The sequence below is a fragment of the Crocuta crocuta genome, unplaced genomic scaffold (genome assembly GCF_008692635.1).
Source record: "Crocuta crocuta isolate KB4526 unplaced genomic scaffold, BGI_CrCroc_1.0 scaffold455, whole genome shotgun sequence".
Taxonomy (NCBI): domain Eukaryota; kingdom Metazoa; phylum Chordata; class Mammalia; order Carnivora; family Hyaenidae; genus Crocuta; species Crocuta crocuta.
The window spans coordinates 191880-209421 of NW_027529531.1; the positions used below are offsets into that span (position 1 = coordinate 191880).

General features: G+C 41.8%; 1 protein-coding gene across 1 annotated transcript in view; it reads right to left on the reverse strand.

Annotated features, from left to right (window-relative positions):
* Positions 1–17542, reverse strand: part of PDE10A (phosphodiesterase 10A) — a 226168-nt gene that overhangs the window by 22787 nt on the left and 185839 nt on the right. Inside the window, exons 19-21 of the mRNA XM_077761207.1 lie at positions 16494–16644; positions 13917–14072; positions 7935–8107 (exon numbers count right to left, since the gene is read on the reverse strand). Coding sequence (XP_077617333.1) covers positions 7935–8107; positions 13917–14072; positions 16494–16644 — 480 coding nt within the window. The remainder of the gene's footprint in view (positions 1–7934; positions 8108–13916; positions 14073–16493; positions 16645–17542) is intronic.

Genomic DNA, 17542 nt, shown 5'->3' on the forward strand with positions numbered 1-17542 from the left:
CTCCAGGCTCTGAGCTGGCAGTCAGCACAGAGCCCGACGTGGGGCTCGAACCCAGGAACCATGAGATCATGACGTGAGCCGAAGTTGGACGCTTAACCAGCTGAGCCACCTAGGTGCCCGTGAAAGTTATAAGTTCTTAATATGATAAAGTCTTATCTATCATTTGAAGATTAGTGCTTTTGTCTTGTTTCTTCCAGCTTCACTGAGATATGATGGACAAATAAAAGTTGTATATATGCTTAGGTTGTACAACATGGTGATCTGATACACCTATACATTGTGAAATGATTACTACAATCAAAATAACTAACACATCCTTCAGCACATACAGTTGTGTGTGTGTGTGTGTGTGAAGAATGCTTAAGATCTACTCTCAGCAAAATTGCAAGTATAAAAATACAGTATCATTGACTAGAATCACCATACTATACATTAGATCCCCAGACCTTATTCATCTTACAACTGAAAGCATGTACCCTTTTGACCAACATCTATGAAAGTTAGTGCTTTTTAGGTGCTAAGGATTCTCTGCCTACCCAAGGTCATTAAGATTTTCTCCTATGTTTTATTCTAGAGAATTTATAAGTTTAGCTTTTACATTCAAGTCTATCATCCAACTGAAACCTCAGTAATTCAAGAGCCATTTGTTGAAAAGACTATCCATTCCTTCATTGAATTATCGACACCTTGAAAATCAATAGGCTATGGGTGTGTCTTCTGTAACCTGTTCCACCAATTTATCTGTCTACTCATTAACACCAATAGGCACTGTCTTGATTACTAGTACTTTATAGTAAACCCTGGAATCAGGCAGTGTTTAGTCCTTCAACTGGGCTTTTGCTTTGTCAAAGTTGTTCTGACTCTCCTAGATCTTTTGTATTTCAATCTAAATGTGAGGTTAGCTTGTCAGTGTTTCAAAAAAAAGCCTGCTAGGGCTTCAACTGGGATTGCATTTTTGGAGGAATATTTGCAGAGAATTGATATCTTAGCAATAATGATTTCTGCAATTCGTAATCATGACCTATCACTCTATTCATATAGTGCTCTTTCTCTCAGAAATGTTCTGCATTTTTAGTACAGAGATTTATATAGCATGTTAAATCTACTCAAGGATGCTTTTTTAAAAAAATGACCTAGCAAGTAAAATTGTTTTATTAGCTTCAAGTTCCAATTGATAGTGATTCATATATAAAAATACATAATTTTTTAAAAATATTGACCGTGTATCCTGTAAATGTGCTCAATTCATTTATTAAGTCTGGCAGACTTTTTGGAGATTCCTTACGACTTTGTTTTTAGTAGACGATGGCATGCGACTTACAAATAAGGACAGATTTACTTTTTCCTTTCAACTCTTATGCCTTATATTTCTTTTCTCACTGTAATGCACTAGAAGTCCTGGTGGGCATCTTTCATTTGCTTCTAGACTTGAGGAAAAATCCTCTATATCACTATCATCATAGTGGCTATAGCGTTTTCGAAGATGCTCTTTAAGAAATTAAATAAGATCCCTTATGTTCCTAGTTTGCTTAGGTATTTCCTCCCATCAACAGGGGTTTTTGTCAAATGCTTTTTCTGCATCTTTTGAAATGATCATATAGTTTCTCCTTTATTCTGAATATTCCTGTGAATTATATTAGCAAATGCTATTCCTAAGATAAAATCCACTTGCTATGCTTAATTATGTTTTTTGTATGTGACTGAATTTGTTACCCTTTTTATAAATTTTGCATCTATGTCCATGAGGAATATTGATCTTTAATTTACTATTTCTTTTTTTTTATTTTTTAATGTTTATTTATTTTTGAGAGAGAGAGAGAGAGCGCTAGCAGGGAAGGGGCAGAGAGAGAGAGGGAGACAGAATCTGAAACAGACTCCAGGCTCTAAGCTGTCAGCACAGAGCCGGACACTGGGCTCGAACTCGGGAATGGTGAGATCATGACCTGAGCCAAAGTCGGATGCTTAACCGACTGAGCCATGAAGGTGCCCCTTTAATTTAATATTTCTATAATGTGCTTGGCAGATGTTGGTATCAGGATTATGCAGGCTTCATAAAATAAGGTGGTAAGTGGTTACAATTCCCTTTTTCATAAACACTGTGTGTAAGATTGATATTATTTCTTCCATACATGTTTGACAGGATTCCCAAGTGAAACCATGAGAGCCACAGAGGCGGTGGTCTCCAAATCTGCATTCACATTTCCCTCAAATCCTTAGTGACCTATGGGCCAAGGTCAAAACAGAACCAGAACCACCCTAAAAATGCTTCAAGGCACATATCCATAAGTTTAGAGTGATCCATGAAGAATTTAACTGGCCACTAGAATAAAAGTCAATTATCTTCAGAGAAAGATAACAGAAGCCAGAAAGATAACACTGCATATTATCCACAATGTAGTATACAAATAAAATTAAAAAAAATAGGAAAATATATTCCATGATCTGGAGAAAAAAATAGTCAACAAAACAGATTCGAAGAAAACTGAGATGGTAGAAGTGTAAACAAGAATTTTTAAATAACTGATATGTCAAAGAATCTTCAGAAAATATATGCATTTAAGTTTACAAAGGGTGAAGAGATAAGGGGTTTTCAGAGAGACAGAAAAGCTACAAAAATGAACTAGAAAAGAAATCTCAGAACTGAAAAGTACACTCTATAAACTAAAATAGACCCCTGGATGGAATTAACAACAGAATGGGAAGAACACTGGAAGGGATCAGTGGAATTCAAGACACAGAACAACCAATTACCCAAACAGAGGGGCAGGGAAGAGAAAGACTGAAAACACAATACAGAGCTTAGGAGCCTCTAAGCTGGCAGTCAGTTATCTATCACATGTATAATTGGAGCTGCAGGAAACAGAGTGACAAACGGGGCAGAAAAAAATAGTTGAAGAAAAATAATAGTGGAAAGTCATCTACATTTCACTGAAATCATCAGCCCACAGGCCCACAGAGCCCAGAGGAAGGACCTCAAGCAGGATCATAGCCAGAAACCCACACTTCGGGACATTTTAGACAAAATGCTAGAAACCCAAGATACAGAAGAAATCTTAAGAGCAGCCAGGATAAAATGACATGTTATACACAGGAGAATAACCATTAGAATGACCACTGACCTCTTATCAGGAAAAAAAGAAAATGAAGGCCAGGAGACAATGGAATGTTTTTAAGACGCTGAAAGAAAATCGGTCAACTTAGAATTGTAAGTCCCGCAAAAATCTCTGAAAAGTGAAGCTAAAATAAAGGTCTTTTCAGATAAACAAAGGCTGAAAGAAACTGCTATCAACACATACTGTAAGAAATGTTAAAAGGACGTTCTTTAGACTAAAGTAAGATGATACCAGATAAAGACTTGGAACTGCTCACATAAATGCGGAGCACTGGAAACGGTATACACATGAGAAAATACGACAGATTATTTTTCTTTAAGTCTTTAATAACCAATTGACTATTAAATTTAAAATATTAGCAACCTATCTGGGACATAGAACAAATGTATCAGTATAATACTTAGCAACAGCATAAGAGACAAAAAGGGATGCCAATGGATTGTTTTTTAAGGTTTCTACATTATACAGAAATGGAATGATATTCATTCAAAGCCACTGATAAAAATGAAGACTGTAAACCCAAGAGCAACCACTTAAAATATAAAGAGGTGTAATGATAAACGCCAGTAGAAGATACAGAACTGAATGCTAAGAAAACACTCAGTTAACTCAAATGAAGGCAGGACAGGAGGGACAAAGAACAAGGTGTTTAAAGAGAAAAGAAGCAAGTTAATGAGACAAACACACAGTAACTTGAAATGCAAATGCACTGAACAATCCATTAGGAAGTTAGTGATTTGGGGTCTCAACTACTGCTGGCAACAAGACACATTGTAAATCACCAGACACAGATAGGATGACAGTAAAGGGGTGGAAACGAATGTGACATGCCACCGCTAAGCACGCAGAAGTTGGGGTGGCGAGGAACACAGAAAACCTTAAAGCAAGAAGCCTTATGGACAAAAAGAGAACTGATTTCACACGGGTAAGAGGGTAAATCACCAAGAAGACACAACAAACACAAACGTGTAAACACCTAATAAAGTTTCTAAACACAGGAAGTAAAATTGAGAAATATATAGAAATTTATAACTTTATTTAGACTGGAAGTTGCAAATCCAGTTAAAAATGGGGGAAAAATACATTCATAAGTGATAAAATCTGTAAAATGATTGTATAATTTTACCAAGAAATCGACAGGTCCTGTAGACAAACTATAAAATTTTGTCAGGATTAAGGACTCATGCCAATGTCTCTGAAGACAATATACTTTCATTTCCAAGTGAAGACATAAACACAGCTGCAGTCAAATTGCCATTGTGGATATTTTTAACTGACAGCACAGGATATTTTTTCTTTTTAAGTATTCACGATGAGTGGGATAAAGGTCATGACGTCTATAATTTACATTCAAGTGGCACACTGAAAAAGAAAGGTAAAAATATATGGTACAATTTTTTTTTAAATTTTTTAATGTTTTATTTATTCCTGAGAAAGAGAGACAGTGTAAGCAGGGGCGGGTCAGAGAGACAGGGAGACACAGAATCTGAAACAGGCTCCAGGCTCTGAGCTAGCTGTCAGCACAGAGCCCAACGCGGGGCTCGTACCCACAAACTGTGAGATCATGACCTGAGCTGAAGTCGGACGCTTAACGGACTGAGCCACCCAGGCGCCCCAAAATATATGGTAAAATGTTAACAATTTTTGAATGCAGGAAGTAGGTATAAATTGCACGTTTGAATATACTCTACTTCTTTGTAGGTTTGAAGTTTTAGAATAGAAGATAGTAAAAAATGCATTTATTAAGTAACAATTTCAATAAAAATTTTGGAAGGTAGATGAGGGTGAAGATTATTGGTATGTATGATAAATTTCAACATAGTCACAGTAATCAAAACAGTATGATCACAGCTGAGGATTAGATAATTCCCATTTAAATGATTTAAGGAATCCAAGCAATTATTCAAGTTTATATGAAAACTTCAACGGTTGGTGGAAAGATGAATTATCAATTAAAGGTATTGCTTCAACTCACCAGGAATAAATAAAAGACATAACATCAGAAGAACTAAGATCTAACTACAAAAATCAAAATTCTAAAAATACACGAAGAGAATTTTAAGTACTATCAGATCACTGTGAGGACAGGGGAGGCCATTTTCAGCAAGACAAAAAACCAGACTTGATAAAAACAAATGTGGCCTCATGAAATTAACTTTCTTTATCATCAAAAAGAATTTCTGAATAGAATTTTTGAAAATCACCTAAAGAAAATATTTGTAACATAGAGAAAATTGTAGTAGCCTTAACAAAATATATAATGCAAACTGATTTATAAAAATATAATTCAACAAAAATAGACAAAAGTTCTGAACACACACGTACATAGAAGTAGGAACAAAAAATAGTTGGCAAACATGAAATGATCTTAAATGCAGTGAATGAGCTATCAGAAAATGGCATTATTTAATGAGCAATAGTTTTCACCCGTATGTTAGGAGGAGTGTGAATTTCTACAATCCTGTTAGAAAACCTATTATGCTTGTAAGTTTCTAGCATCGTGCTCTACACAATACATATTTTTAAAGGACCAGTAGGTAAGACTAAATACGGAAGTTGATTGCAGCTTTACTGGTACTCCAAAACTAGAAATGTCTGACCGTCAATACAGGGAAAGGTTTAACCAGCCTTTACGACGTAGTCCGTACTACAAGATGTTACATGACTCTTAAAACAAGGAATGAATCTGGCATAATCACATTTTTGTTTTTTAAAAAATGGAACAGTATATTTGTGTATATATATTGTATATACTCACACACACAGACACAGAAAAGTACATGGGATGATATTATACCAAATAGATTGTTGGCATGGAGTATGGAAGAACAGAATATTCTTCTTCTAGCAAATCATAAGAGACTCTTAACTGTAAAGAACAGACGGAGGGTTGATGGAGGATGGGCTACACGAGCGATGGGCATGAAGGAGGGCACTTGTGAGGAGTCCTGGGTGTTAAATGAAAATGATAAATCACTAAATTCTATTCCTAAAACCATTATTAACACTACATGTTATCTAACCAGAATTTAAATAAAAATTTGAGAAGAAATAAAAAGAACATTCTTCTTATATACACTTCTGCAATTTTTGACATTCATTACCTTTAAAATTATTAACCGACCAAAAGTTATTTAATCCTATAAAACTAGACAGTCTACACCACTAATACACATACATGTGCATTAAGCACCAAAAATAATATTTGCAATTCAATTCTTAAATTTTCTCTTTTACAATAATTATTATTGTAACCATTTTACTAAAAATATATACAAGAAACTTGGTACTAACTACATGGTTCTTACTTACAACCTCAAAAAGGACCTATGCACACGGGCTCCGGGAAGCTGAAGGCCACCTTCACGCACCGAAGGCCACCTTCCCTTTCCCTGTCTTGTCACCGCTGTAAGGAAGAGAACCGTGGACAAACCCCTGACTCCACAAGAGCGACACCCAAAACCTGTCTCGGGCTCAGAGACACGATGACCGTAAGTCACGGGCGTCCCCTGGGCTGCTGGCAGAAGAGGTTGTGCTGGGTCCTTCGTGACACACTGTCCCCTTTCCGCGGTGCTGGGAGGGCCCTGGCAATGCGCCCCGACTGCCCGAGGGGAAAATAAGATCTCTCTGTTTCCCTTAAGCAAGGTTCCCAAGGTTGTGTCAGTTTGAGGCTGCACAAAATCTGGACCTGCCCTGCTTGAAGGTGGACTGAATCACACACAAGCGTGGCTTAATCAGAGGAATGGATATCATTCTATCCTATGTATGTAATATTCCTGAAAAGGTCAACTTTTATCGCTAGTCATTTGTAAACTGAATGTTTTTTGTTTGTAGCACCTGAGTGGATTGCTTCTAGAAACCTTAAAACAGACTCCTCTAGAAGGAAATGTTCTCATCAGTCTTTAAGGGATCACGGAGGAAGAATGGAAGCACCCGGACAGAGAGAATACAGACCCGAGGTCAGCAGGACTAGAAAAGACCGCTTAATGAACACTCACAAATCTAAGATAACCATGGCACCACTTAAGATGGACGTGGTCAGACTGGAAATGGCAAAGGGGAAGTCTTAGCAATAAAAGCTAGTGGTCACACGTATGAAGTGACAAGCGAGAAGGTTACCCAGTGGACCGAGGCCTGCTGTGCAGATGGTGGCCAGGTGCACAGCGAACGCACCTAATACATTTCTGAATCCGGCAGGCAACACACACCTTCTCAGCAAAAATAAATCCGGCTAATTTCGCCCGATGCATCAGGGCATTCTAAGTCCTCTAACTCTATGTCCATGAAACACGCTTCTGATTGTCATTTGGCTTCCTAAATGATCTGAGCACAGTGAATGCCAATATTCTGACGCTTGTAACTAGAATCTACATTCGTAGATCAATAAAATGGAAATTCCGTGTTTACACCTCAATCACAGTAGTTTGGCCAAGAAGATTTGGTTTCTGAAAAATGAATCCATTTTCATCGGCTTTTGAATCTGTGATGCCGATGACCAAACACCGGGCTGAAATCAATTCAAGGAGAGGCTTCTTTGCAAAATGACTTCTCTTTGCAAGTACCCTTTCCTGGGTGAGCAGTTTACATTGCAATTCCTATTGTAATTATCCCCACCATTCACTCTCAGTAATTTCATCAAATAAGGAAATATGCAAAGTAAATATGAATAAAGTGCACGTCAAACAAAAAGAAAATACATCATTTCTTTTACATCTCTGCTTTTGGATATAAATTTATGCTAAATTGCATTTCTGTTTTTAAGGATAAGCTTATTCCGGGCAATACTTCCTAGGCTTCTAAATGTTTAAAAATTATCTTTACCTATGTGATTGATTATTAAGGTTTAGCGATCCGGTCTGGTACATCTCTTCCAGCTGTTTCCTGTTTCCAAAGTATAAAGCAAGGTCTGTGGCAATGATGGCTTTGCGGATGATCTCAAGCACCTGTTCGTATTCGCTGGAGCTGAGGGTGGAGAAGATATTGTGCCCTTCCAGCTACGGAGAAAACACAAAGAAACCACCGATAGCAAGCACAAGCTCTCATCGTACAACACTTCCCGTCACTTGAAACAAACAACCCCTTCAGTCAATGGCACCTGGCACACAAATGACAGGTTTGGAGGAAACAAAAGAATCGTTTGCAGTGATGAAGGAAATTAACATCGCGGTTTCTCTGTCGGCTACGGCTACAAGACCGAAGCCGCCACTTCAATGAACCATTTCAGGGCCATAGCATCATTTGCTACCACAGACTCCCAGGGATTTAAATATACAACCTGGTTTTGGGTATTTCTAGTAGGCGATTAAAGGACTAGAAAATGGGTTTAAGTTAAAGACATTTCTTTCTAAACTAATTTAAGCCATTAGTAATTTTTCATATTGTACTGGAAATTAATGGGCTTAAAAAGTCACGTATATCTTTGTCTACTTCAAGTATAGTGAACAGTAAACACTTTTTCCATATCCTAAAAGAAAATGTCCCACAACCTCAAAATAAAGTTTTGTTAGGCGTATTCAAGTTTCTCCTTATAGGCAACGGCACTTTCACATGAAACGCCTGTCGCTGCGGTGCAGAACTATGGGGTCCCCTCGCTCTTCTCCTGTCCTCATGGGAGATGGGATGGCAGACTGTCAGCCCAGACAAGGCCAGAACATCGGTTGTTTGGCCTCTACCCACTCAGAATTATTCTTCTGCTTATGAATCTCTTAAACACCTTTTATAATAATTTCTTCCTCTGAGAATCTTAAGCCTTGATTAGTAATTGAGATAAAAATTTTGTTCAAACAAAAAAAGGCTGAAATGATAAAGATGCATTCAATTGTGGGCTCCTCAATTACTGTTAAATTATTCATTGTTAGTCAACACAGTCTTACTGTAATTGATGGTTAATGGTTTTCACTTGTTTTAAGCTATCTTTATTGGCTGATAAAATACATTAAAAACTTGAAATTATTAAAATAGGCTTTTTCACAAAGTCAGACATCTCACTAAAGCATTGTCTCCTTACCACTATGCTCAAATAAGGCTGTACATGCATCACTTGTTTTCTTGATTTTTTTTTAAGTTTATTTATTTTGTGAGAGAGAGAGAGAAAGGGAGAGAGAGAATCTCAAGCAGGCTCTATGCTGTCAGCGCAGAGCCCGACTTGGGGCTCGATCCCATGACCCTGGGATCACGACCTGAGCCAGAATCCAGAGTCAGACACTCTACCAACTGAGGCACCCTGGCGCCCCACAGTTGGGTACTTTCCAGACACTAATAATAGCAAGGCCTTACATTTGTAGAATGTTTTAATTTAATAAAGCATTTTCAAACACATGATTTCACTTTCAAATCATAAAGCTTTCTGTGATGTCTAACTGAAATAAAGTATTTGCTGAAACATCAACAAGATTTTTCTCTGACTGAAGAGCAACTGTACTGTGTGTATAAACAGGTCACTGCAGTGACTGGAGTCGCACGATCTCATCTGGAGTAGCTTTCATGGATACAACGGAGCCAAAGGGTAGACGTGACGACGGACATGAGCGCAACACAAGGAAGAGCCACCAGCAGTTCAGCCACGAAGGGGACTGGGGAGGGGGACAGGGCGGTGCACGAGCTGTCACGGTGGAGGGGGAGGGTTCAAGCGCAGGCTGCTCAGCACTGAGGGCACACGGGGAGGGGACTTGGGCTCTGGGAAGGCACATGAACTCCATTACTTTTAAGCCCCTTCCATCCTCAGCTCTCCAAAATTTTAGTGCAGAAAGTTAAAGAACTGTGCTCTGACTTCTGCTATGAAATGTGCTTGGCTTTCATTTGATCATAATTCCAGCAAAGTGGCTGGGCTGTTTCAATTCAGTGCCTTGTCACCTACGCTCCCAAATCATTACCATGTTTCAAGCTGGTAAGTGTGCTTGGTATGCATGCACACACGTGCTTCTATCACATGGAGAATGTAATTCTGAAAGGGAATCACGTGGAATACATATTTAATGCTTTATTGTATTACCACTAAACCATTAAATTATGATGTATAAAAATATTGTATCATACAGTTGAAAGCACATTTTTTAAATCTCTCTAAAATAGAGACCTCTTAGTCTGGGTTCTAGAAATTCTCTCAGGGACCACAAAGTTATGAACTCACTGCAAATATATACATATATATAATATATGTTGAGTGTGTCATCTATAAGCACGTTATTTCATCAGATTCTCCAAAGTATCCATGATCTAGGCAGATGGAGGCCCATTTTAAAGGATCTGTATATCCTGTTGGCAACTTCAGGTTTATTATGTCTTTTATCACTTTTTGATATTAAAGGGAATTAGGTGGAAAAGTTCAGTAGAGGATCTTTATAATGAAAAGTGGTAAGATCCTTTTACTTCCTCCTTCAAAATTTTGCAAGAGCAAAGGTAATAAATGAATATACAAACAGGGATCCCTCCCTCCAAGAGGATCTAGTATATCTTTTTCAGCACACTGTTCCTACCAAAAGAAAAGGAAATAAGGAGATATAGTAACCAAACACAGCAGAAAAACAGCTTAAAATCTTTTAAAAGCTCCAGTTTCACATCAGGTAGCATAATGAAACCTCATAAAATAATACAACACTTTTATGTCTCAACTAGTAAGTTCACTACAGTTAATTTCCTAGGTTACACTGTCAGAAGTTGATTTTATGATAATTCAAGGCAAGGTCATCCCATTGTGCATCAATCAGGCATAAGGTAACCAGTATTTGAGACCCAGAAGTGTTTCTGATGCGAAGCTGGGGTGCTGCTCCCTACGGTGGTGTTCACAGAATGAACATGTGTGTGTACTGACGTGGCAGGTGTCCAGCCCACGGTGTCTCAGTGCGTGGAAGGGTATCTGCGGCAGAGTTAGTACCTACTCAGCATCCTTAGTGCCTAGTCTAGCCGTGGCCCTGACAAGGGAAGTTCATTCCTGGAGGGGCTCACAGTTTAGGAAAGGGAGAGAAGCTCAGAGCACATGGGAACACAGACAGAGTCAAGGGCTCCAGAGGAGCGTGGGCAGGGACAGGGGCGGGGACACGGATTCTGAAGGACAAGGAGGAGCCTCACGTGTACAGAGAGCAGGGGGAGGCCACACGTGTGCGGTGGGAACCACACACCACACAACTGCAGCGTGGCGCAAGCACATCGTCTACACGGAGAAACGGTGACAGAGTGAGACAGGTCAAACAAAGGCCTGATGTCAGAAGTGAAATGATCACCGGAAGGTACTTACTAGGGTCACCACAGGATGAGGCCTCTTTTAGGACAGTCGCTCTGGGAACACCACGGGTAGCGGGTAGGTCAGGAGGGAAGCAGGGGCACCCTCATCCACCTCTCCTCAGCAGGCTTTTAGAATATTATCAATAATCGTAGATCATTCTCCCCATAGCCCTGTGCCGCTCAGCCCTATCCACAGAGACTCTTCAGGGAAGGCCTGGGAGCTCAGATTCCAATCCCTCATGCCCACCAAGCCGAGCTCACCCCGCTCCCCGCCCTGCCCCGCCACGTGGCCCCAGGGGTCGTGAGTCCCACCACAGGAAGCCACAGGCACGGGCTGACTCATTTGGGGGATCTGAGATAAAAAAGTCCATGGCACTGAGCATTCACAACAGCCACAGCCTGATATCCATTCTGATATCTGATCACCTACTGCATCAAACCACAAACCCCACGCCAGGAAGCATGCTAGTCCTGTAACTAAGAACTCAGGGTTTGGAGTCAAGCAATTCTAGTTTTTCTTTTTTTTTAATTTTTCTTTTTTTTAACTTTGAAAAAAAAAATTATTTCTGAGAGAGAGACAGCGTGAGCAGGGGAGGGTCAGAGAGAGAGGGAGACTCGGAGTCTGAAGTAGGCTCCAGGCTCTGAGCTGGCAGTCAGCACAGAGCCCGAGGTGGGGCTCGAACCCACGAACTGTGAGATCATGACCTGAGCCGAAGTCGGACGCTTAACCGACTGAGCTCCCCAGGCACCCTGAGCAATTCTAGTTTTTCAACCTGGGCGTTACTTACTAGCTGTATGACAATGGACAAGTTACTTAACCTCTTTGATGTACATTACCCTCATCTATAAAATGGAAATAAATGGTAATAAAAACCAATGTGTTAATATGTGCAAAATTCTTAAGTTTCTGACTTATTTATGTATACTACTTCTTAAGTACTATTATGCTGTTTGTACTGAATGCCTAATAAGTGACTGAATGATTACTCTGATGATGGTGGTGATGAAAAGGGCCAAATCTCCCAATATACCTTCTGCAGTCAGAGCTAAGGGGTAGCAAGGAAACTCAACAAATACACACCTATGCCCACAACTCAATTTGGTAGGCAAAGACCACCTCTATCCATTCCGAATACATCCGCAGAAAAGGACAGATTCAAGCTGGCCTCTCTACCATTATCTATCTTCTATCGGGCCACGCTGCCAGAGGAAGGACAGTTCCAGACCCATAATCACTGAGTACCCACAGCGGTAAAGATCTGTGGAGATCACGAAAGCAACACGCAAAACCTTTCGTAATCTTTTATACAGATAAACAGAGGTATCACAGATGTCCATGTGATCTAATAGTGTATTATTGTCTCATAGTTTAGTGACTGGAACTTGGAATTCTTACTATTTCTCTAGGATATCACCTTAAACTAGTCAAGTCTGGAGCTGTGTTGACGGAACATAAAGTTGGCCTGCCTTCGCGACTGGGTGTTGGGTGTTGGGGGCGGGGAAAAAACTGACTCTAAGGTCCTCTCCCAGTGGCGGCTGGGCGATGGAGGCCACCCCCAGAGGAGATGCAAGATAATAAGCAGCATTTTGGTCACATCGAATGCTGAGTTCAGGTGTTTAGAAGTCTCCCTGTGCCCTGGGCTGGGACGCTGGTGTGAGAGGCACAGCCTCCTGGTGATGGTGAGGACCCCAGAGAGGGGGCGGGAGGGCAGGGAGATGAGCAGCGTGAGGGCGGAGCTCTGGACACACGTCTCCCTCAGATACACCAGGAACTCCTGCAGAGAGTTCAGTGATTTCCAGAAGAGGAAGGAAGCCTTCCCTGAACAGAGACAGGGCCATCTGTTTATGACCCTGATACATCTTTCCCTGTCAGAAGTCACAGGAGGTTTTAGGTTCAGGATATGGATTTGGTGAGGCCTGTCCGTGTCTAGATCAAGTAGCAAGAATGTCTTCTTCTTTTTTTTTTTAATGTTTTATTTATTTCTGAGAGAGAGAGAGAGAGAGAGAGAGACAGCGTGAGCAGGGGAGGGGCAAGGAGAAAGGAAGACAAAGAATCCGAAACAGGCTCCAGGCTCTGAGCTGTCAGTACAGAGCCTGATGCGGGGTTCGAACCCACGAACCGTGAGATCATGACATGAGCTGAAGTCGGAGGCTTAACCGAATGAGCCACCCAGGCACCCCAGAAGAACATCTTAAAAGCAATAAAATAAGAACAACGCACACAAAAGAAAAACGAAAAGGGCTTCCATGCACTTAAACCTGGACTTGCCCGTATGTCGGGGTGTGAGAGCGTGACGACCCACATAAAGAAATACAACACGTGAGACAAACTCTGCCTTAGAGCATCATGTGCTTCAAAATCAAACGTGGCTGCAAAGTAGATACGTATTCAAGACCTTCACCAAGGGTTCACGGTCAGAGCGCCCCACAGTTACCTACTGAGACACATGCACGAGGGCCTGTGTGCAGCTGCGGCTGTTGAAGGAGGCCCTGCCCCCCAGCTCCCCCACCCCCGTTTCTGTGGAAGCAGCAGCACGTCCTGGGAGGGGACCCAACCACACCGGAGGCCGCACACGGTCTCACCTGCAGGATGGACACGGTCTGAGAGAAGTGGTGCTGCTCCATGGTGGACGTGGAGTAGAGGGCGGCCAGGGGGTGGTCGAATTTCTGCAGGTAGCTGTTACTGAAGCCCCTGTGGTCCAGGTCGTGACACAGACACGCAATCAGCAGTCCTTTGAGCTTTAAAAAAAAAAAAAAAAAAGACTCCAGTGCACAGATGTTCAGAACGAGGAATCAGAAATGAGGAGATTTACAGCTACTCATTCCCAGCACGTGGACAGAGTCCTGCCGCGGAAACAGCAGACACCTTTAGGGATCTCTGAAGTTCCACAGGGTCTGTCTTCTTCCTTAACCGCGTTCTTTGTTTTTCTGCTTTTATTTTTTTAAATTTTTTATGTTTTATTTATTTTTAGAGAGAGAGAAAGAGAAAGAGTGCAAGCAGGGGAGGGGCAGACAGAGGGGGAGACACAGAATCCGAAGAAGCTCCAGGCTCTGAGCTGTCAGCACAGAGCCCGACGCAGGGCTCGAACCCATGAACCATGAGATCATGACCTGAGCTGAAGTCAGACGCTTAACCGACTGAGCCGCCCAGGCGCCCCCGGCCCTATCCCTTTCTTAGCCTCCCTGAGCAGAACGGGTTTCTCCTGCAACCTAATGGGCACGGGGGGCTCCCGGACCCCCCTCAGCTGTTGCAAGCTCACAGGCCACAGGGTAAGTGAATTACTTATGTTCTGAGTAGCATCTGGGTTTGGGGTCGTTCCCATATTTTATGCTATTGTGTTAATCATGACGAATCTGGTAAGAAATTTCGAGGTTTTAAAATCTTGCACAATAGATAAGTAGTGAAAAGCTACTAGGTACATCTTTTCAATTTTTTTACATATTTTATTTTTATTGATATAATATTCATTAGTTTCATTAAACATATGCCAGAATCAAGCATGTGAAAATAATTCACGAAGTGAGGAATTACCTTTATTAATCTACTCCTTTAACAAGATCAACTGATAATCTCTAATTAATTCGATTAGAGATGAAAAATCCTTTTTAAAAAAACCTATTTAACGTTTTTACACATATTACTTTGGGATTATTTTTAGGCAAAAGGACCTGAGGATTTGTGAAAACGTAATGAGGCAATTCCAAAAACAAATGGAACTTAAATGAGACTTAATTTGCAGCCACAAAATTTTCTCACTTACCTCAAACGTTTCCATTTTTTAATGTACGTCTCAGGGCAGCTGAAAGATGGTTTCTATAGTTGTCAAGCTCACAGACTGTCCAATGGCAAAGAAGGCAGTGGAATTGCTTTCTTTCTTTCTTTTTTAAAATGTTTGTTTGTTTGTTTGTTTGTTTAGAATGCATGGCAGGAAGAGGGGCAGAGAAAGAGGAGAGAGAGAATCCCACACAGGCTCCACACTGTCAGCGCAAGGCCCAACGAGGGGCTCAATCCCACGACCATGAGATGATTTCCTGAGCAGAAATCAAGAGTCGGATGCTTAACCGACTAAGCCACCCAGGCACCCCTGAAATTGCTTTCTTAAAAGGAACTGAATGGAAAAAATGCTGAATGTCTCGAAAATGTGGGGTTTAATGGAATGGAAAATCAGCTTAAAATTTATATGAAAAAGGAACACATTTCATTTTTTTTTTTTTTTTGGTAATAAATAATCAGTTGTTGGGCTAACCAAGCCCTACCAAGAGATTATTAATAAAAAAGCAAACTCTCCCTAAAATAACACTTTTTTAAAAAATGCACCCTCTGAGTCTCCTCCCAGACTGGGAGTTTGGCCAGACAGGACGGAACACGCACAGGACAGGCCTCGGGGGCGCTGGGCTCTGGCGTGAAGGTGCCTGTGAGGGGAGCACGGCACCTTAATCACCGAGATGACAGTCTCCTTCTCTCCAGGGCCCACATGTCCTCGGAAGCAGGACAGGAATTTTATGGAGGAGGAGAGCGGGTTTCGAGTTGGGCTTTTTTGCAGGCACCGCCAGGACCATGTGGGGAAAGGACGTGCTTGGCGGTCGGCCTGGCCGGGGAACATCGCGGAGCGTGGGGCTGGGCGGTCAAAGAAGGGGCTGGACCGCGGTGCAGGAAGGGACTCAGCAGCCCCAAATCTCTTAGCCTGTCGCCAGCTCTGGGTATAAAGTCAGGTGGGTCCGTGAGGCATCACAGAGCCCGTCTCCTCATGTGACAGGAGACCATCCATGTCCTAACTGTACTTAATGTTCTGGGTTCTCAAATCAGCAGGAAATGCCTACATTACCCAGGGCACAAAGGCAAGGAGAAAAATTTACTTTGTTTGTGTAACACAGACTTGCAGAAGACTTGCGCTTTCACAGGGAAGAGGGACTCCAAAACGAATGTTTCCTTGGGGGCAAATGTTCTGGTGAAAGCTGGAATTTCTGCATCTCCATTTGTGATACAAAATAATGTGAAAAACACACGGGCACAGCAACTTTAAAGTGTGCTTCTATTAAGTTACGGGGTCGCCCTGGGGTAACGTGTCACGTACCCATGTTGGGAAGGTGTTCCAGACGTACGGACCCTGCATCCCCTCGTCTTACCCGAAACAGAAACAAAGGCGTGAGGACACCCACCTCCAGGTCGGTGAAGAGCCCGTGGTTATTCTGGAGTATGGCGTACATGCAGTGCGCCACGGTGACTGCGTGCTTCCAGTTGTGATACGGAACCCGCCGGTAGTTCTTCTTCACAGACATAATGAAGCGACACAACTTTTCAAGCTCAAAGCTGTGTGGAAAAGAAAAAAATCCCTTAGGACAGGAACTGGTAATGAATCAATACATTCTGGCTAGAACTCTGGTTTATTTATTTAAAAAAATTTTTTTTAACATTTATTGATTTTTGAGGGACAGAGAGAGACAGATCATGAGCAGGGGAGGGGCAGAGAGAGAGAGACACATACACGCAGAATCGGAAGCGGGCTCCAGGCTCTGAGCTGTCTGCACAGAGCCCGACGCAGAGGCTTGAACCCATGAACCCTGAGATCGTGACCTGAGCTGAAGTCAGACGCTCAAGCGACTGACCGCCCCCCCAAGGCGCCCCTAAAACTCACGTTTGAACACATATGTCTGGGGGCACCCGGGTGGCTTGGTCATTAAGCGTTCCATTCCTGGTTTCAGCTCATCATGAACTGTTTGTGGGATCAAGCCCCGTGTCAGGCTCTGTGCCCACAGCGGGGAGCCTGCTTGAGATTGTCTCTCCCCCGCTCTTTGCCTCTCCCCTGCTCACATGCATGTGCACCTTCTCTGTTTCAAAATAACTTAACAAGCGTTAACAAAAATAAACACATACGTCTGTACCCATATACTTGCAGCTGTGAAAATTTCCACAGTGACTGGGCCCAGAAGGGCTGAAGCCTGTCTCACCACTTTCCCTCTATTTCTTTAGCTACTTAAGAGCGGAAGACTCTTTCAGAGCTTCTGGTCTGATACACTAACTGGCCTACGAGGGAGCAAGTACCAGAATCAGCACGCAGGTGCCTGTCACTCACTCCTTCCGTCCTTACACACATGCACCACGCTCAACAGACAACAACATATCATCACCCCATTTAAGCGTATTTTGAGCTCATACTTTCCAAAAAGTATACTCAGATTCACAAACTTCAAATATGTATACCATGAGA